Here is a 20,917-nt window from a genome sequence, read left to right on the forward strand (position 1 = left end):
ATAAAAATCGATATGCAACCTATGATCTCTAAAAAAATCAAATAAACTAAAATTATTTTTCAACAGAATTAGGTATTTTCTGTACAAAAATAAAAACAAACTTTTAAGGTAAATATGTTATATCATGCAAAAAATATATAACATGCAGCAGTGAACAAAAGGACTGTAAAATCACAACAGCATAAGTCAAAATATTAAAAAATATAAATATCAACTGAAAATACAACAGGGCTACTAATATCTGAGTTTTACAACATGCTTATATGTGTAATGCGCATTATGAGTAGCTCACACTGACAAAGAAGACGTCATTGCCGTCACCCTCGGTTTTCAGCGTCTTACTTTGAGGGTATTTAGCGGAAGTTCAGTCTTTATTGCCGTCGGCTTAATTGCTCCTTTTTGGGAACGGATTTAGGAATGTTGAGACCAGCAGCTACGTCACCCTCAAATCGCCTGGGGTCCCGTTGTTCCAAAACTTTTTTAAAGGTTTTAAATTAATGAGAGAAATACTCCGGTAAGCTGTTTTAATTGAGTAGGGAATTGTAAAACCTATCATTTGTCAGTCTCAGTTGCTAGTGATGTATAGTACTGTTTTAAGTTTGCGTGGCCCCGTACCCTGAGTTAAAAAATGTCCGTTAGCTAACTTTAGGTTAGCCAGGCAGGATTAGAGACACGGGAGCCATTAACTTAACGTTGACATACTTCACCTTAGCTCTACTGCTAACTAGCTAAGTTAGCTGATTCTAAGACTTTAAGAAAAAGCTGCGTGGTTTGTGAAATGCACTAGAGCTTTAACTCCTTAGAAAGTCATTTGAAGATGCTCAGACAAGTTCGCGCATGTGTTCCATTGTTTGGGTCAAGGACGGGGATAAAAAGCCTGCCCCAACATGAAGTGATTGTCTCAGAAATGTAACGCCAAGAGATTAAGTTAGCGGTGTTTGCTGTTAGCAAGGCAACCAATTTTGTTAAATATACTGGCGCTAATTTACTGGTATGTACGTTTCTTTCCATTCCGTTTTAAACTAATTGTTAAAACGCAGTAAAATGCATTTGCTGTTTTTCCCACATGACACAGCTCGTCTCTTACACACTGTAGGGAAACATTTGCTGATTGCCTGCAGTGTTTTGATAACATTTCCCTCCCCAGGGACGCTCGACTCTGTCTCCATGGTAACGTGGCGGACGCCCAGCCTCGTCGTTGTGGTTTTTAAGCTGCCTGCAAGGGGGCGGAACCGGAGAGAAACGACGGGGCTTCCATTTCTTCCTCCTCATAAAGGCAAAATCAGTCGAAGATGGTAAGGAGAGCACGTCAACATCAGGAGAGCAAGAACCTTATAGGTAGATGTAGAATAAATCTGCAGTGGTGGAATCTGTGCTCTACTGTTTTTACCTCGCCAAAGCATATGTTGCTTGCTTTCTTTTTTTTTTTTCATTCTCTCCTTCCTGTGATTTTATTGTGTGTGTGTGTATGTGTGTATATACATCATATATACACTCATATATAATATAATGGCATGTGATGACAATTTGAATTCTTTAGGCATTTTTCAATGTGTTTGTTTGAAATGATAATCTAAAACCTCTTTGGTATTTGTTATAGCCATTTCACGACGGCGTCTACTATCCGTACACAAGTGACACCCAGGGGACCCACTCATCAACAGGGATTCCATCTCTCCTGAATTCCCCACTCAGCCAGCAGTCTGCAAACAGCCACTCTGCACCCGTGCCAGGCATGACTCCGTCCAGCGGAGCTCCCACCGTTCTTCCCTTCAGGTTCCGCCCACGCAGAGAGAGCGTGGATTGGCGGCGAATCAACGCGGTGGACATAGACCTGGTGGTGAGCCAGCTGGATGTGGACATCCTTCAGGAGCACATAAGCACCGTGACCTTTTGTAGTTTGGAGGGGGAGCGATGTCCACGATGCCAGAGCCCTGTGGACCCGGCTCTAGTCAAGCTCTTGCGGCTGGCCCAGCTCACAGTGGAGTGGCTCCTCCACTGCCAGGAATTTCTCACCCTCAACCTGCGTGCAGCGGAGGAGAGGTTGGCAGCTGCCAGCAGAGAGCATGAGCAGCTGCTGGCTGAGCAGAAGAAGCAGGAGGAGAAGGTGAAGATCCTTAATACAGAGCTGAAGCAGAGGAAGAAGGTTATCCGGACACAGCAGTCCTTGCTTGCCCCACGCATCATGAGCAGCCAGAAGGTACTGCTGACATGCTAAATGCTAACTCACTAGGGGGTTATCGTTTACTATTTACATTTCACATGTATATGGAAATCAGACAGCTAGCTCCATCAACCCCGCCCCCTTCACTCCTTCTCAGGGCCCCTTTTTGTTGTTGTTCCCAAGATCTATTCACAGCTCCAGCTTTGTTCATTTCACACTTTGTTTTGGAAGGAAAAAGAGAAATAGCTTAGGCTTTTTATTATCATCAAGCTTTTGTTTTTAAAGTAATTGTTATGTACTTTAAAACCTGCCATAGCTGTGATGTTGTGGGATGGTTGTAATAAGCTTTGTTTCCAGACAGGAACAATAGGGTTTACAGCTAGAAAACAGAGGGTTTAGTTTGGTAGCAATTTTTAATGCACGTATGAAAGACAAGGGCAGTAATCAAGCCGACTGGCAGACCCTCCACTCTTCTACCCTCTTATACACATAACCTTCTTGAGTATTTTGTCTTTTTAAGTGTATTATTAAAGACATTTGGTTATTTAGAATGCTCATTGTTTGTCGGTAAATAATGTACACTGTATTTGTTATTTATAGCACAAATCAAAAGTCTCTCTCTGGTTTTCAAGTACATTGCTGCCACTGACCTGGCCAAGCGGTTGCCAGGGTAACAGATATGGTGTGTCATGACAGCATGTGGTTGCTAGGTGTGCTCTAGCAGCTCAGCTAACAGAGCTGGTTCAATAATTGATAGAGTCCGTGTGTGTGTCCTTCAAGGACCTTTTGAATTGCAGCTTGTCATGGGTAATGTCAAAAAGAAATTAACATACAAGATTTATTAAATTTTAGTGCCAGTTTTCACAGTTATTACAAACCAGCAACAATTGCATCATTTAAAGACCACTTAATGCTGTTGCTAACATATGGTGTGACAAGGTATCAGTAGCAGCAGGCTTAACATTGAATGAAGTCAGACACAACGACCAGAAGAGTTAAATGTAGCATGTGATGTGAGTGTGTGTGCGCGCATGTGTGTGTGGAGCAGAGGCAGCATCTCATCTAGTTGTTAAGTGTTAGCGAGCTGGAGTGTGGCAGCTCCTGCCGCAGGGAACAAATCAACATCACTCACGCTATGTGTCTATGTAGAAATACATGCCTGAACTGAAAGCAGCCAAAGTACTGCACAATTATAAAATCTATAAAATGTGATACATTGACTGTCAGCAGAAAATAGTGCACATACATTCTACATTTTTAATAAAATATGGGATTACAATTTGAGGGTCTGGAGGTGCATACATTTCACACAAAGTATTCAGTTTAAATATAGAAAATGGCAGGAAGTAGATTTAAAAGAATTATATGTAAAATAAAATTAGTAGCTATTTTGTCACAGTTAAGTAATCTGTCTAGAAACAATGTCTTCTTAAAATGTAAAGGCTTCACTTGTTTTTACATTATAATGACTTGAAAGTCTTGTTTTGTTTTTTACTACTTTTGTTGACCAGTCAAGAAAATGTTCTTAAACCAAAATGAAAATAAGTGTTAGTTGCAGTCCCAATTGTGTAATAAAAAAATTATAGCCTTGAGAAGTCACTATACTGTAGATAAAAATATAAAATAAAAAAAATACAAATAATTTAAATACAATCAAGTTGAGAAACTATCTTTAAGGGATGGGATGTACTAACATCTGTCTTTTGTTTGTTTTCTTTTAGTGTCTACATTGTGATAAAACATTCCTTAATTCCTCCTTCCTCCAGAATCACATGCAGCGTCGTCACCCTGATGAGTATGAGATCCGTAAGTCAACTAGGCATAAAGATTTGCTGAGCACTTTAAAAAGAGGACTGAGAATGAGGCAAACAATCAGCGAGGTTTTTTTAAAGTAGTTTAACAACAGAGCATTGTGATGGTAATGAAAGTGAAATGTTTACTCACTAATATTACATGCAATTTCACATTTTCTGGTTTTGATATGCTTTCTTGAAGAGTTGCGGTCAGACAGTGAGAAAAAATCTCACATTGAAAGTCTCAAATTGGAGATCAGCAGTCTGAAGGAGCAGATTGTTCAGCAGCAACAGGACCTACAAACCAAAATCGCACAGGTAGGAAAACTAGACCCAGCTCTGCTTCATGCTGGACTCGAGTCACGCGTCAGTTCAACTGAGTCTATCTGGCTAACAGACTAACACATTTGTGATACAGGCCTCTGTGATCACCAAATCACCACTTTATTTATTTATGTACTTTTGAGGTAATGCCAGTGATTTATACATTCACAGTCGCTAATGAAGCTACTCTTGTGTGTTTGCAGGAAAAAGAGCAGCAGTCTATGCACAAAGACCTGCTGAAAGAACTAGAGCGTTTTAAGGCGGAGGAGATGGCACGGATGGAAAGAAAGATAGAAGACAGCAGAGATGGCATGCGTAGGGAGATGGAATTTCTTTACACACGAAATATTCAAGTTTTAAATGTACGAGAAAGATTCTTAGTTTGTCTCTTCATAAGTGCTTTGCAGCATTCTTTACATCACATTTACTATACTTTTACTCCTTCACATATGAAAATCTGTTTATTCAAATAGGAAGCTAATCAGAATCAGACAGCCAAGCATGAAAAACCAGCGAGCCCTGTTCACTCACAGGCAGAGAGAGACCTGGACATCTACAAAGAAGTGCAGATACATGCCATTCAGAAGCTGGAACAGCAACTGAAGAAACAGGTGTGTATAAAGGGAGATTTTAGGCTATTTAAAATTTGACATTGAACGCAACTTTAATTGCTCAAAATCTTCTTTTCCAGGATAAAAAGTGGGAATCCAGGCTACAAGAAATTAAGGTTCAGCATCAGTTAGAAAAGAATGAGGTATTTGCCATTTTAACTATTATGCCATTGTATCATTTTTAGCAATCTGCCATGTACATAGTCAGACAGTTCGGCCACTTCTTGTTGTCTTGCAGCTGCTGAACGAGTTGAGCAGGATGCAGTCCTCTGTGTCAGAGCACCAGGAACAAAGTCAGCGGCTACAGCTGGAGATGGGAAGGAAGCTGCAGGAGAAGGAACAAACCATCAAGGCTCAGAGAGAGCAGGTTAACACTCATTCACACCCACAGTTCTTACTACCCAGTATGATTAGGTCAGGAGAGGAAGTGAAGCATGGGGTCAGCCCCTCTTGAGGATATCCTCTATTTGCTATGTGGGCTCAGATTGGGTTGCACTAAGATATGATGATACTGTACATTTAACACGAGCTACAGTGCACAGAATGCTGATACCTTTTGTGAAATAGCACCACGCTGTAAAGTTGTAAGCGGTTGAAAGATGACATTGGTTGACTCCCATCTCCTTTACAGTAAAGCCAAATTTCTAATCATTTATATTGGATATGCGTTTTTTTTTTTTTTCAACTTACAGATAAGAAACATTTCCTCAAACCCAGCCACCAAAGTCATAGAAGTACCAGGTATGTATTGCGTTTTACCCTTTTCACGTTTTTCACTGCACAATTGATCATTCATCTTGTTTCCTGTTTCTCAGTGATCGTCAGTGCCCAAGCACCCGAACTTAAATCAAAGAGAGTCGGTAAGTAAAAAGCCAATTTTCAAAGAAAACTAGAATATGAAACTATTGCCACTTCCCGAGAGGCTGAGCATGTGCTTTCTTGCATGAAGTATTCACATAACACTTTTTCTTAAAGTAGTAGTGTAACCACGCCCCCAACCCCTTTATAAATACATATTTTATCTGACTCCCCAACTTCCAATGACCTGTGATTCCATGTGGTGTCCAATTAGAGCAGCCAGTCACTACTCTTAAGCTGGATCCTATACAGGAGCTGTCAGAAGAGGAGAAAGGTAAAGCAGCCTATTGACTGCATGCTGTCTGCATGGATGCATCAGTCTGTTCTGATCAGCCATTTCCTTGACTGTGTCAGGACTGAGATTACGTTACTCCACACTGACATAAAAGGTGTTATGTTGACCTTGGTTTGTAATACTCTGCGATGGCTGCCATGTCAGTTATATGTCCATCCATCATCTTGTTTCCCTGTTTGTGGCAAATTAACATTCTCCTCTTCTGCCTGCCCTGCCACAGTCATATACTTGTACCTGACTCACCCTGCAGCATGGAGCTTGTTTTAAAATTTGCAAATGCATGCTCATTTAAATAATAAAATAAATATAAATCAACCGCAACATACTGTAATTGGAACATAATTTTCCCAAAAAAGACTAATTGATCTTCTGGGTAAAGACTCAAGCAGCATCTCTGAAAGGAGGCCCGTGGAGAAAAAACTGGAGCCTGCACCTGAGAAGAAACAGAGGCCTACGATCAGTATTTTGAAAAGGAACCCCAACATCAAGAGAGAGATGCGACTAGAGCTCGAGCAGGCGCTCTTTACAAAGCTGGAGAACCTGGGGGTCAAGCCTGTAAGTTCTTCTACCTATTAGTAGGACTCGTGAAGCTTTCCTTTGTATTAAGCTGAACCTTGTAATCCTTATTTCTGTCCTAGCAAGAGCTGAAAGTTTCATACATTAGATTTTATTCCCTTTATCTCATTTTAGGATCAGAGTGGTCTGAAGAAGAAGGAGCTCACTTCCATCCTGACCAAGGTTGTTTCGAAGCGGGAAAGCATAGCAAAAGGGATGCCTGAGTACTGGCTTCATCGGGAGGAGATAGCCAATTCTGTGGAGAAGAACCTGGGTTCTCAGAGAAGCAGTGACCCTGCTGCAGAGCCACATGCCAGATTTAGATCAGTTCAAGGTAATTTCCAGGACTAAGTCAAAGGCCTTTTGGCTCCTCAGAGCTTTTATTCTGCCTACAAAGCAATTATTACCACACCACTACTATACTATAATCAATTTCACTTATTGTGAGCCATTGATTTGTTTGTGGATCATGAAATTTTTAGTCTAATTTGTAAAAAATGATTTTGACTGTGTGTGCATCCACCTTTTAGTCTAGTCAGTCAAAGTTTATTTTTCATTACATAAGCTAACTTAGCCTGTGAAATATTGTCTGACTGGGTGGCTAATTGTTTAGATCAAATGTTTTTGTCAATGCGTAGTGTTGCAGATTCGACCTCGCTCCAGTAGCCTACCATCCAGAGCAACGCAAATGATGTCTGGACCTGCAGTCAAGCAGCCCAAGACACCACAGCCAGCCCCAAGGACCAAAACCACAACCCAGCCTAAGACATCGACACCCAATAACAAGACCAATCTGAGGGCCTTCACGAACAAGTAAAGAAAACGCTATGAATCTTCTCTCTGTGTGAAAAAGTTTGTCGTATTTCTCCATAAAAATCATTTTATTTTCTTATTGTAAGTTCTGGATAACTGAATAATAATAACAGTAAATGTTTCATAGAACTAATTACCCAGCAACCACTTTCACAGTGTTGCATCAAAGCAGACAGAAAGCAGCCTGCAACAAAAAAAATTAACTGCACAAACAGAAATAAAGTTAGACTATAACAGGTCACATATTACAAATTAATTATGATGGTAATATATCAAAAAAGCGTGTAAAATGGGTTTCATCTAATGATAACCTGACATTGAATTACTATCTCAATGTGCATCGCCCTTCTGCTTCACACATTACTAATTAGGTGTAAGTCACTATTTATTAACTGTTGATATATAGTGGAACTTGTAGAAAGATTTTTTTTTTTTCCCTTTTAGTATTCACACCAGGGGCTCTTGGGCTGTGACAGACTGCATTTTTGTATGTTCATAAGGGCACTAAAATAAACCAATTATTTGTGAGCAATTTGTTACTCTACAGTAGAATCTTTTGACTGTAGGTGTGCTATCCTCAACAGCAAAAAAGGAGGAAACAGTTGTCCTATCAAACCATTGCATTCATTACTTTCTTTTGTTTTCACCTATAGGTTTATTTATTTTCTGCCATTAATTACTGTAGACTTTCCCACCCATTTTGTTGCTGATGAAACATCTCACTCCCAAAAAATGTTTTGAATACAGTCCTTGGACTGTATTCAAAACATTTTTTTTTTCATCTAAGTAAAGGCTCTGCAACATTGATACAACTTGTTACAATATATACAACCCTATTCCAAAAAAGTTGGGACAAAAACAGAATGCAATGATTTTCAAAATCATCAACCCATATTTTATTCACAGTAAAACATAAACAACATATTAGATGTTACCATTTCATGGAAAACATCAGCTCATTATGAATTTGATGACAGCAACACATTTTAAAAAATATCAGCTCATTATGAATTTGATGACAGCAACACATTTAAAAAAAAAAAAGTTGGAACACAGTGATGTTTACCATTGTGTAGCATCCCATCCTCTTTGAACACATCTGGGAAGTGAGGAGACCAGTTGCTGGACTCTTAGGAGAATAATGTTGTCCTCATGTCTGGTGGAGGATTCTTGCTGCTCAACAGTCCAGGGATTTTTTTGCCTAGTTTTTAATTTTATGATGTGCCAAATGTTTTTTATTGGTGAAAGGTCTGGACTGGAGGAAGGCCGGCATTTTTTTAGCTGTCTTGCTGAAATATGCAAGGCCTTCACTGAAAGAGACATTGTCTGGATGAGAGTGTATATTGCTCTAAAACTTCTTTGTACTTTTAAGCATTGATTGTGCCTTTCCTGATGTGTAAGCTGCCCATGCCATCAGCACTAATGCACCCCATTACCATCAGAGATGCAGCTTTTTGAACAGTGGACAGGCCCTTTGCCCTTTACTCCCCAGGACACAGTGTCCATATTTCCAAAACACAAATTTCAAATTTTGATTCATCTGACCACAGAAAGTTTTCCATTTTGCCTCAGACCATTTTAAATGAGCTTTGTTCCAGAGAACATAGCTGTATTTCTGGATCGTTTTCCCGTATAGTTCTTCTTTGCATTATACAGCTTTAACTTATGTTTGTGCACAGCAAACTGTTCAGTGTTCCTGAGCTCATGGAGTGAAATTCTCAGAGAGAATCATGATTTGTTTTTAGTTTTGTTTTTTTGTTTTTTATGCCGTGCCACCTGAGGGCCAGAAGATCATGCGCATACAGTTTTGACTTTGGCTCTTGTCCCTCGTGCACACAGATTCCTCCTGATTCTCTGAATCTATTCATGATATTATATATACTGTAGGTGGTGGGATCTTCAATGTCTTTACAATTTTACGTTGAGGAACAACTTTTCTAAAATTCTTCGACAATTTGTAGATTCAGTTTGTCACAAATTAGTGAACCTCTGCCCATCTTTAGATTCAAGAGGCTCTGCCTCTCTGAAATGATCCTTTTATACCCAGCCATGTTACTGACCTGTTGCCAATTGACCTAGTTAGTTGTCAAATGCTCCTCCATTTGTTTTGTTTTAATTCGGCAATTACTTTTTTTGCCTTTTGAGGCCCCTTGTAACTTCTTTTGAGATGTGTTGCTGCCATCAAATTCAAACTGAGCCAATATTTTGCATGAAGAGGTAAAACGTCTCAGTCTCAACATCTGATATGATGTTTATGTTCTATTGTGAATAACATGGGTTTATGAGATTTACAAATCATTGCATTCTATTTTTATTTCAGTTTTAACACATCGTCCCAACCTTTTTGGAATTAGGGTTGTAATATAGCTTTAAACTTGAACTGTAGCTCAGGGACCACGGATTAAGATCTTCATGTCGCAAAAATTAAGATACAAACATAGGCTGATGCTAACTGTAAAGGGTGTATTTTTATGTAACCCACCGGGTGTGCCCCCGCCCAGGCACCAAGGGCAACCTTTTATTTGGGCGACCAAATAAAATGGGAGGATTGCAGCAGGAAGGGCATCTCACATAAAAGCTCACGCCAAATCAACATGCGAAACATTTTCCGGTGTGGAGACCCCAAAAGGGACAAGCTGAGAACAGTTGATCTTTTGAAGTAAAAATTGATCAAGTTTCTGTGTTTCTTCAGGACTCCTCCTTTCAGTTCAGATGAGGAATCAGACGAAGAGGACACAGATGTGCAGGGGAAAAACAACATGAGCGGCAAAGCACAGCAGCCCAGACTAAGCCAGGCAACCCCGGTCCAAAACAGACCAACGAAAGCCAGTCCGGTTCAGACCAGACAGGCTCTAGCCAAGCACTCGTTTTCCTCTAACCCTCAGGAGACCTGGGGGTCAGTAGGTACTGTAACAAATATGGATAGCGATGAGGACGAGGATGAGTCGTCAGAAGTCAGTGAACTGCAGTACATTGGCTCTAGACAGCTTCAGAGTTACAAAGACCAGAACAGCAATGTGGAAAAAAGAAATTTTGGAAAAGGTGAATTGTCCATCTAGCTCTTACCATACATTAAAACATTTATTCACAAATCTTGATGAGAATTAATTATTTTTCTTCTGACAAGTTCTTATTACTTGATATGATATTTGTTTTGCTCAAGCTTTCTTTGTGGTATGCTTAGTAGTACATCAATGTTCTTGAAAGCGCAAGAAAGGAAATTAACAAAACAGTGATGTTTAAGGAAAAGATTATTTTGGGGGGGGTTGGGGGGGCTATGTAAATGGGATATTTCATCTCAAAAAATCTAAATCTAAAAAAAATAATGAGAACATGGGCTGTTTTTCAGAGAACAAAATCAATGACCTGGCCAGAAAAATCGAGAAGCAATTTTCAGAGAGAGCAGTAAAGAAACCAGCAGGGGGAGTCAGCATATTACCACAGAGGAAGGACAAGGTTCAGGAACTGGTACGATGATGTGTCCTCAGTGCACATCTTTGTTAAAACTACATAATATTAGCAACACTGAAAACTCAAAGTATTGGCCTCAAGCAAATTGCACTAGATGGTAAATTCTATAAAGTTTCTGTATGTGATGGCAGGACTCAGATCTAGAGGAAAGCAGTGATTGGGTGGTCTCCTCCTTGGAGGACAAACAGGAAATGCCTAAGCCAACCCAGAGTCCTGGACCCCCAAGGAGTAACTTGGACTCACCTAGCACCAGTGTATGGGGAACCTCCACAGGAAAGAGCCCCAGATCAGGTCAGCGCCACAATTGCTCTTTTAAACTTCTATCATCCTGTGTGATCTTTATTGTTATCTCACAATTGGAGTAATAATGTTTTTTCTCAGCAGGTCTGATTGAAGCTGGAACAGGAAGTACTTTGATGAGCAGTCTGTGCTTGCTGAGTGACATCAGTGATTCTGAGGATATTAGCAATAAACAATAAATACCACTACAGCTGATCCGGTGATATAGCACTATGCAAAGCACAAAAAGAAAGACCTCAATCAACGCCCCTGACAGTTAAGGACACCAAACAGCCATATTTTACACTGTTGTATAGAAGCTATAATACCGATATGAGCAATACTTAACAAAGGGAGATTTCTCTACAGAACACACCATCTGACAAGTATGTTAGAGAGAGATGAGATCCCAGCTTTGGTCTCACTTTATGTCTTGTGCCAACTGTAGCTACCATTAGACCTTTTTAGTGTTCATGTGTGATATAGATTTTGTTTATGTATATTCAATGAAGCATAACCCACCAATTTGTGGTACTGTATGTAGTTTGTGTAAAATTTTGTACATCAGATTTTATAATGCCCCCATGTAATAAAAGGAGCAAGGACATTTTTGTATAGACAATATTTATACAAGCAATAAAAGTTTTTTTTTGTGGAACACACACTTAAAACATCCAAGAATGTCTTTATTACAAAATGCTTAGAAAGGATACAAAAGACAAAGACACAAAGGTGAAATAGAAGGACCATTCTTTACAAACCTCTTCCATGGATTTCATCAGTCCCCTCCAGATGTTTTGGAACAGCGATTAAATAAAAAAATATTGAGTGAGTTAGTTTGATTTTAGTTTTTCGGTTTTTCAATCCAGGTGTCTACAGCAAAAAACAATCATTTGGACTTGTTCCAATACTTTTGGAGGAAACACTAAGTGGGTTTGTTACCCTCTGATCGAAGAAACCCCAAGGGGTACTAATCTAAAAGAGCCAGGGTAGCTGTTTTTCCTAGTTTCCAGTCTTAATGCACAGCTTTACATTGAAGGACAGATTAACTCTCAGCAAGAAAGCAAATAAACTTTTTTCCCAAAATCCTTCTTAAAAAGTCACTTTCTCAACTCTGAGTTCCCATATAGTTCACACAGAGTTGTCCCTGCTGTAGGTTCGACCTGTCTTTGTTGTGGCCCTGGTTGTTCGGCTCCGCCTGCCTTCATACAGAATTGGTGGCACCAGAGTCACTCTGGACGATGAAGCCGGCAGCATGTAGCTCCTTCTGGTTCGGTCAGTGATGTAATAGGTTGCCCTTTGAGTCCTCTTCTGGGAGCTGAGGATGTTAAGAGTGGAAGTTAGTCTTACTATACAAGAAGTTACTGCGTTTTGTCTCTGAAGATCAGGGTTAGCCAACCAATCACCTGATCCAGGTAATCAGCAGTGGGCAGAGCAGGGATAGCTGGACAACAAGCAGGGTGGGTAATAACAGCAGTTTGATTGGCCGAAACAAGTTTGATATTCACCTTGATGATAGAAGTTCTTTTCCAGAGAAATAACTCAGCACTGCCCCACCAAGAATGAGAAGGATAGAGCCTCCCCAGCCAATGAAAATTGCAGCTCCAAGCTCATATCTGAACAGCAAATAGATAAGAGGTATATCAAAAATAAAAAAAATTACTTCAGTTTTAAAGTATTTATTTATAGCAACCTTTTATTACTTTTATTAATGTTATTTCATTAGTCTTTTATTGTGCTGCTTAAAAAATAACTCACCTCTGGTACACGAATAATGGATCCAAAAATTCTGTTATGTTTTTGTTGGCCCACCATGAATAGGTGATCATACCACACAATCCTGAACAAAATACAGTATGTCGCACTTTAGATATTATAAATGCATTGTTCACCATTGTATGTATTATGTATTTGTAGTTTAATATAACTGAAGAGTCCTTCACCTGAAACCAGGTAGGTTATACCACCTGCAAAGGTCACTCTTGCGTTGACAATCTCTGATCCTCCTATTTTAGTGCATTTCATTCCTATAAGAGTGAGGACTCCCCCGAAGAACCCTGTGATCACAGCGCAGACAGCCAGAGCTCTGCAGGTGTGTAGGAACACTGAAATAATATATTTTTATTGATGTATTAATAATATTTTTTTTCAGGAAAACTATATATATATATATATATATATATATATATATATATATATATATATATATATAATTTATATACATAGTTTTCCTGAAAAAAATTTATTATTAATTGTAAATTAACATATATAGTTTAAATTGTATATAAACTATATATATATATATATATATATATATATATATATATATATATTATCACGCTTTTTTATTAAATGTAATTCAGTCCCATCTTCATAAATGTTTTACAGTCCCTAAATCAATTGTTAAGGATTTTTGGTAATGACAGTTTTACATGACATTCTGGTAGTTTGTTGTTATTATTGGACTATCAGAATGTCGCACCTGACAGGGCCAGCATGGAGGGGAAATTCTGGCAGGCCAATGCCCCTGTGCTGTCTGAGACGCAGTTCATCCACAGGTTGGAGTAGTAGTCAGCAGTGGTGATCACGCTTGCTGAGTTCTCTGAGTAACTCCAGAATGGCGTGGGAAGAGTTGAGCACACCAGCATCCATCCACACAGACAGGACACAAAGCATCCGATCTCCATGTACATCACAGTCGTCCTGTACCTCATGGTGAGTGTTGTTCCTTCAGAAAAAGCTAAAATGGCTGAAAAAACGTTGACTATAGAGATTACTGTTAAAGTAAAAGCTTATTAATTTGTCAGTGTGTAAAACTGGAGTGAGCTCTTTATCCGTATCAATACTAATGCGTCCGTGTCAGACCAATAGTGTGGATGAATGGCTTTTACCTCCTCTTATCTTGTAGACAGATTTGCCCAGTAAGCATCCTTCTTGTTTCCAGCACAGGCAGAACAATTAGGGATAAAGTCTTGTTGGATTATTGTAGTTAATCCTGACGTTTCATTTTTCGTCTTCCTTGTTTACAATTGCAAAATCAGCCTAATATCTTTTGTTCAACGCTTTATCCTCTTTTCAGACAATAAAACACAAAATAAAGACAAGTAATGACGTTGCCAAAAAAGGAATTTGTGCATCTAAGGTAGCATGTGTACAGTTGTTTTTCTCAAAAAGTATATGTTTCATAGGCTGTGCTTTAACAAAATTAGCAATTTAAATAGCTCAAAACAACTAATGTTACAAGTGGCTCCTACAAATTGAACACAAAATACAACCTTTAATGAAATTTTTTCACCCCTTCATGAATTTCTGTAGCTTATTTTTATGATTTTGACCATATTGGAAATGGCTTGTTTTGTGTGCTTTTAGGTCAATAGTGGTGCTTGTCTTGGAGTTCTGGAATGGACACCTTCAACATTTATAACCCCGGTGCCTCTTGCAAATCTTGCTGTAAGTATTCTGCGGTCCCTTGAGGGTTTTTTAACACCTGCCTCCTTAGAGATCTGGTAGCAGCACTTGATGGCTTCCTTTTTCTTTCACATCCAGGTAGTGTATCACTGTTGTTGTTAACTTTGAACTTATGCTACCAAGGGTGTTTCTAGAAACATTCAGTGCCTTTGCTGTGTTTTGTGTGTCCCTTTCTTTGTTTGTGAAAGGAAATGATCTCCTCTCTTAATTTTTTGGATTCTTTTGACTTGTATATTTCTTGGACAATGAGAAAATGAAGATGAATATTGAGTTTGTGTACTTCTAACACCTCTGCCATGTTCTCTTGGGCCATTTCATACGATACATTTGTCTTTGACGTTCAAGTTCTCATCGTTATTGTGAGTAGACTGAGTTCAGGTTCCCTTAATGATACCACACACATCCACATTAAAAATATGTTGATATACCAACTGTTTTTTTTTTACAGCTAATTTGCAATAATTGCATTGAGCCTTCAACCCACTTATTTCACCCTTTTTTTTAAAAATGCTTTTCCATGTTACACAGATGAGCTGATAAGGTTTGGACTGTGAGCAGATCATTTCTTCCTTCACACTTTGGTTGAGGTTCATTTTGGTTTCAGCAGTCCACAAAAATTGTACCAGAACTTTTGTGGCTCATCTCTGTTCCAACAGGCCATTCTGAATCTGCTAATGAGGGATTTATATGTTGTGATATGGCTTCTGTATTTCTGCTCATGAAGTTTACTTCAAACGGTGTATTGAGATACCTTCATTCCTGCTCTGTGGAGGTTGTCACTGACTCTTGCCCTTAGGTTTTTTCTCACAGCTCTTGCAATGCTTCTCTCAACAGTTGTTGTTTTCTTTGCTGACCTCTTTTTCAGGACATTCTAACTTGTTGTATTGCTTTCATTTGCAACATTTTTGATTGATTTTCCCTCTTTTCTCAGATTCCAAAGGGCTTGCTTTTCTCCCTTAAACAGCTCTCAGGCTTTCATGTTAATGTATCCTTTAAAACAATAAATGCAGGTAAAACCCAGGGCTATATTTAAAATTTCTAGTAATAGTTATGTGTTTGTTCTTGATGAACTCAAAATACTTACCTAGACTCTACATAGAGTTTAGAATAACTATCTTTATAGGCTGCACAATGATTTGTTACATGCAATGAATACAAATACATAAATTAGTCAAATTCCAAATTTCTATTGAACAGTTTTTCTTTTAATAGAAACAACAATATAACAAAAAAATAAATAAATAATATAAACATAAATAAAATCTATAGTTATAAAATCTAGGCAGAAAAATATATCTAATAAAAAAAACATGCTATATATTTAATCAGTTTTGTTGTGCACAAGTTGTGAGTGTTCTTAAATCCATGAAAAACAATCTTAAATATAGCACAGTGCTACTGGAAACAGATTTGTCCTCTTCATAGGTACGTCCACAGGGTCAGCAACAATGTCGGCAGGTCAGCCACCTCAAACGTCAGTCGTGCTGGATATGTCCTCCTGTTAATTTAATCACAGCTCTGGATACTGGTGCCGGCACTCTCCAATATTTTAACCTAAAACAGTTTTAGACACAATGTTGAGGAAATCCAGCTCTGGTTGGCATTTCCAATGCAAAGGAGATTATTCTACCTTTATTCTTCTACCCTTCTCCAACAAAGCTGACTGAGCATTAATTCTGCAATACTACTATTACCAACTGTGCTAACCTGGGGCAAAATATAAATTAAAACTAAAGTTAAAAAATAAAATATTTTAAGCATATTTTCAAAATGTTCACACTGGAATTGTTTCTCTGGGTGACAGGCTAAAGTGTGCAATGAAGCCATGGCTATCAACTGTGATGTGCAGTTTTTGGGGTAGGGTTACATCCTTCCCTGCTAAACTCAGATGTCCTTATCAGCTGCCTAGATAGACTATTTTTACTGGTTTGTGGGACGAACAAATAAAACTAACAACCAAGAAAAGAAAAGCTGCTGCTTAAATCCAGCTAAGTTGTGTGGAACCAAAGTATGTTTCATATTCAGTGCATGTTACACAAAAGTCCTGGGTGTCCTTGGCAAGGTGTTACTTGCAGTATCAGTGGAAACGGCTTAAGTTCAGAACCTCAGCTCAGCAAATTTGTCCTATTCATAGGTACATCGACATTGTCAGCAACAAATGCCTGCTATTTGCCCCTAATGTCTGTAATTGTACAGGATATGGGCACCCGCGTTCTCTTCTATTTCAACAAATAACAGCTTTAGACACAGTGTTTAGAAATCCAGCTGGCATTTCTCACGCTATGCAGAGAATTCATTTATTGCTGTCCTCCTCCTGTACAGATAAGAAAAAAACACACGACCACAAGGATTGCGTCTCCTAGTGAACTGCTGTCACCTAGTGGTTATCAACTGTCATAACCGTTTGTGAAACCAATAAAATAGGTACAGTGGGATAGCTATGTCTAATTCAGTCCAAACCCAATACAGCAAAGTCTGGGATGTTAATAACACCGTGTTTTTGAGATGACATTACATTATTTCGCTCTGATCCTCCCATCACATGTCGAAGTATTCCTGGGCAAGACACTGAACCCCCAACAGCCCATCCCCAGCTGTGCAGTACATGTTCCAAGCCCGGTAGAAATAAGGGAGGGTTGCTTCAGGAAGGGCATCCGGCGCAAAAACTGAAACATGAAGTCGATGACCATGACCTTTGATTTTTGGCCACCGAAGCTCAAGAAGTTTTTCTGGAGTAAAGCCGATTCCTTAAAGTTGCTCTTGTGTTCACAAGAATGGACAGTGGTCAGAGTTACCTTGACCTTTGACCTTTTACTACTAAAATCTAAACAGTTTCTTCTTGGGTGGATATTCCCTAAGGGCACTCTTGAGATATTGCATTGATTATAATAGGATGAATGAATGAGTGGCCATACCGAATTGGTTTTACCCATTTAATTTCTGAGGCACATTCAGCTAGTACAAATGTTCCTTTATCGTTAGAACCAACAAAAGTGTTTGAGGGGCATATAGAAAGAAAGTTATAATAAAATAACGAAAACGTTATCAGTGCAAAAAAATCTTCTCCCTAACATCACCTTTGTTTTAAACCTTTACCAAGTTGAGTTTGCTTTGTGCTTTGGATTTGTCTTGTTGAAAGTTCCACTGCCTGAAACAGACATACATCCTTAGAACATCAGCAAGCATCTGGCATGTTTGACTGTGGGAATTTTGTTCCTTTTCTATAGTTTTATTGACAGTCTTGGTGTATCCACATTTCTTCCAATTCTGGATTATGGCCTTCACAGTTAGTACTGGTAGAGTAGAGTTATGCTTATATTCTCTGTAAGTTGTATAAATCAACCCTTTTAGACTGTATTATATGGAATTTGTTTTTCAATAAAAATATTAATGACTTGGACAAAATGGAGAGGCAGATTGGTGGAGAGTAGTAAATAAACCAGCAGGGGGAGTGAGCAATTTACCACAGAGGAACCATACAGTTCAGGAACTCATAGTGAGACAATGGGAAGGCAGTGCACAGCTTTGATGTTCAGAGTTGTTACGTTTTTGATGTTATTATGTAGTAAAAAGTGGGGTTTGACAGAAGCACGTTGTACTGGTTGACCTGCATGATTTTTAGGATAGGATGTCCACAGGATGTGTGGACAATTGAATGAATGTATTACTGCAAAAACATCATGGTTTCAATAGACATTTGCTATATTTTATATGGATTTCTCTTATTTAAGGTATATTAAGAATAACCCACGCTCTTAGTGAGGTATTGCGTGTGGTACTGTTTCTAGTTTCAGTAAAACACACCATGTTTGATTCCACACAGACCCTCCCTCAACTGAATATACATGTACTTGTTTATTTAAAACTACAATGTTAAACAGGTGACATAATTCCATGTATGTGGAGGTATATAGTCCAATTAGAATCCTGACAATGAAATGTTGAAATGGTGACCCCTTATTCCTTCAGGGGTCACCACAGCTGAACATGTTCCACATGTTGATTTGGCATGTGATTTTATGCCAGAGCAACCCTCCCATTTTTATCCAGGCTCAGGACCGGCACCAGGGTGGCCCTTGGTGGCTGTGCTGGGCCACACTTGGTGGGGCGGGTCTGATCTACCAGGCCCCCAATTAGAAGAATTTAGACGGCAGCCAAAAAAAACATTTAGTGGAGGTGGTAGGCAGGGCTTGCTCTAGCCTGTAGGAGCCAACCAATCAGAGCAGACTGGACTTTTATGGCAGGGAAGCTTAAAGAGACAGGAGGTAAAACACAACATTCCAGACAGAGAATGAAAAGAGGTGCTGTAGAAATAGACAGTATTAGGAAACATGATGAGTTTTATAAACTTTTTTAATAAACTTACAAGCATGTAAACAATTTGTAGTAGCTCCGTGGAATAAACATATAAACCTTACAATGAGCACCATAGGACAGCTTTTAAGTCGCATTATCATCTTAGGTTCCGTGTAGGTCAGAGGAAGTCGTCTCTGCTGTAGGTTCGACCTGTCTTTGTTGTGGCCCTGGTTGTTTGGCTCTGCCTGCCTTCATACAGAAGTGGTGGCACCAAAGTCACTCTGGACGAGGAAGCCGGCATCATGTAAGTCCGTCTGGAACGGGCATTGACGTAAGAGGTTGGCCTTTGAGGCCTTTTCTGGGAACTGACATTTTTAGTTTATATATTTATATTAGTTTTGTTTTACAATTCAAGCAGTTCCTGTTTTTTGGCTTAGATATACACAAAGTAATGGTAGTGCAACAGCTTAAGTGACTATAACCACAAGAGGTTTTATATTTACCCTGATGGTAGACCTTCTTTTCCAGAGAAGTAACTCAGGACCCCCCCTCCGAGCATGAGAAGGATGGAGCCTCCCCAGCCAATAAAAATCGCAGCTCCAAGTTCATTTCTGAACAACAAACATGGATGTTATTTTTCTGCAGTTTGAGTTTTTAAATATGATTTAAATTAACCTTGTAATAGTAATCCTAATAACAGTAATGCTTAATCAGACTTACTTCACGTTTATGAATTGTGGATCCACAAATTCTGATATGGTTTTGTTGGCCCACCATGAGTAGGTGATCATACCACAGACACCTAAACAAGATACATGTCCTACTTTACATGCCTATAGTGCATTTTCACTGTTATTTTTCCAATGAATATGCAATTAATTAATATCCAATTAGAATATTAACACTTTTTTAAAATCTTACCTGAAACTAGGTAGGTTATACCACCTGAGAAGGTCACTCTTGCATTGGCAATCTCCGATCCCCCTATTTTGGTGCATTTCATCCCTATAAGCGTAAGGATGCCTCCAAAGAAACCTGTGATGACGGCACAGACAGCCAGAGCTCTGCAGCCATGTAGAAACCCTGAAAGGAAACAAACCGAACTGAACTGCAACAACTTTCTATATGTTTTCATATGCCCTCGGTGTGTTAATTAGGCCAAATATGAATAGATGCTGATATTTTTGTAATGTTACTAGATGAGCTTTTTTAATATCCTACCAGACAGGGCTAGCATGGAGGGGTAATCTTTGCAGTCAGATGCCCCTGTGTTGTCTGACACGCAGTCCTTCCAAAGGTTGGAGTAGTAGTCACCAGTGGTCAGCACATTTCCCCCATCCTCTGAAAAACTCCAGTACTCTAATGGAAGAGTGGAGCACACCAGCATCCAGCCACTAAGGCAGGACACAAAGCATCCCATCTCCATGTACATCACCGTAGTCCTGTACTTCATGGTTAGTGTTCTTTCTCAAGCAAAAGTCAGTAGAGCAGAAAAGTTGTCGAATATAGAAATCAATGTCCAAGTTTTAAAATGAGTCACTTTGGGAACCTGCAGACTTCATTTATGTCATTGCGAGGCACTGTATCAATATCAAAGCAGCAGTGAGGACGTCTGACTTTTATCTCCTCTTATCTTTTGGTTTTGCCCAGTAAGCATCTTTTGTGTTCTCACCACAGGCAGGAACAGTGAAGGATTACGTCATTGTAGGTAATTTTGGAGGTTTTGTTTTTCATTTTCATTGACAAAAAAATCAGCCTATTTATTTTCTTTGCTCAAATACTTTTACTTCTTTTCTTTAAACACCAGAAGCAAAAATTAAGAGTTTGATCACTGCGATCACTACCATCACCATGATCCTACTGTTATAAAACACAAACCCTTCGGAGAGATTTGGCATTTGGTAAGGGTGGTAGGTTTGTGAATTAATACTAATAACAAATAACAAAAGTAAACTTCTATTTTTAAGCTGGAGTCCATGAGACACTAAAG

General features: G+C 39.0%; 3 protein-coding genes across 9 annotated transcripts; 1 reads left to right on the forward strand and 2 right to left on the reverse strand.

Annotated features, from left to right (window-relative positions):
- The first annotated feature begins 366 nt into the window (after positions 1 to 366).
- Positions 367 to 11,941, forward strand: dzip1 (DAZ interacting zinc finger protein 1). 7 transcript variants are annotated; one of them, XM_067493615.1, is made up of 19 exons: positions 367 to 514; positions 1,148 to 1,295; positions 1,601 to 2,200; positions 3,931 to 3,970; positions 4,160 to 4,275; positions 4,485 to 4,643; positions 4,755 to 4,892; positions 4,973 to 5,035; positions 5,131 to 5,259; positions 5,585 to 5,633; positions 5,708 to 5,752; positions 5,965 to 6,024; positions 6,425 to 6,600; positions 6,736 to 6,934; positions 7,239 to 7,413; positions 10,106 to 10,455; positions 10,763 to 10,881; positions 11,016 to 11,175; positions 11,266 to 11,941. In XM_067493615.1, the coding sequence occupies exons 2-19, from the start codon at positions 1,293 to 1,295 to the stop codon at positions 11,361 to 11,363; spliced, it is 2,679 nt and encodes an 892-aa protein (XP_067349716.1). In that variant the 5' UTR covers positions 367 to 514; positions 1,148 to 1,292; the 3' UTR covers positions 11,364 to 11,941. The 7 variants fall into 7 exon arrangements, with proteins under 7 accessions (XP_067349716.1, XP_067349719.1, XP_067349714.1 ...); XM_067493618.1 differs by having other exon boundaries at positions 1,148 to 1,338; positions 3,886 to 3,970; positions 11,266 to 11,940; XM_067493613.1 differs by having other exon boundaries at positions 3,886 to 3,970; positions 11,266 to 11,940.
- A 353-nt stretch (positions 11,942 to 12,294) lies between these two features.
- On the reverse strand, positions 12,295 to 13,877 carry LOC137108682 (claudin-10-like). The gene is made up of 5 exons (XM_067493571.1): positions 13,646 to 13,877; positions 13,107 to 13,268; positions 12,922 to 13,003; positions 12,672 to 12,779; positions 12,295 to 12,481 (listed from the first exon to the last, which is right to left on the reverse strand). The coding sequence occupies exons 1-5, from the start codon at positions 13,875 to 13,877 to the stop codon at positions 12,295 to 12,297; spliced, it is 771 nt and encodes a 256-aa protein (XP_067349672.1).
- A 4,898-nt stretch (positions 13,878 to 18,775) lies between these two features.
- Positions 18,776 to 20,593, reverse strand: LOC137108642 (claudin-10-like). The gene is made up of 5 exons (XM_067493491.1): positions 20,149 to 20,593; positions 19,849 to 20,010; positions 19,648 to 19,729; positions 19,431 to 19,538; positions 18,776 to 19,292 (listed from the first exon to the last, which is right to left on the reverse strand). The coding sequence occupies exons 1-5, from the start codon at positions 20,378 to 20,380 to the stop codon at positions 19,106 to 19,108; spliced, it is 771 nt and encodes a 256-aa protein (XP_067349592.1). The 5' UTR covers positions 20,381 to 20,593; the 3' UTR covers positions 18,776 to 19,105.
- Positions 20,594 to 20,917: the final 324 nt, after the last annotated feature.

The sequence above is a fragment of the Channa argus genome, chromosome 23 (genome assembly GCF_033026475.1).
Source record: "Channa argus isolate prfri chromosome 23, Channa argus male v1.0, whole genome shotgun sequence".
Taxonomy (NCBI): domain Eukaryota; kingdom Metazoa; phylum Chordata; class Actinopteri; order Anabantiformes; family Channidae; genus Channa; species Channa argus.

Bases quoted from the DNA above. Each gene is read 5' to 3' on its own strand.
- dzip1 (XM_067493613.1), top strand. The intron at 5,260-5,584 runs GTTAACACTCAT...TTCAACTTACAG, and splicing joins TCAAGGCTCAGAGAGAGCAG to ATAAGAAACATTTCCTCAAA. The intron at 7,414-10,105 runs GTAAAGAAAACG...GTGTTTCTTCAG, and splicing joins CTGAGGGCCTTCACGAACAA to GACTCCTCCTTTCAGTTCAG.
- LOC137108682 (XM_067493571.1), bottom strand. From the start codon at position 13,877: ATGAGGTACAGGACGACTGTGATGTACATGGAGATCGGATGCTTTGTG. The intron at 13,004-13,106 runs GTGAAGGACTCT...TATTTTGTTCAG, and splicing joins TATAACCTACCTGGTTTCAG to GATTGTGTGGTATGATCACC. The intron at 12,780-12,921 runs GTGAGTTATTTT...TTTGCTGTTCAG, and splicing joins CCATTATTCGTGTACCAGAG to ATATGAGCTTGGAGCTGCAA.
- LOC137108642 (XM_067493491.1), bottom strand. From the start codon at position 20,380: ATGAAGTACAGGACTACGGTGATGTACATGGAGATGGGATGCTTTGTG. The intron at 20,011-20,148 runs GTAGGATATTAA...GTTTCCTTTCAG, and splicing joins CTCCATGCTAGCCCTGTCTG to GGTTTCTACATGGCTGCAGA. The intron at 19,539-19,647 runs GTAAGTCTGATT...TTTGTTGTTCAG, and splicing joins CCACAATTCATAAACGTGAA to AAATGAACTTGGAGCTGCGA.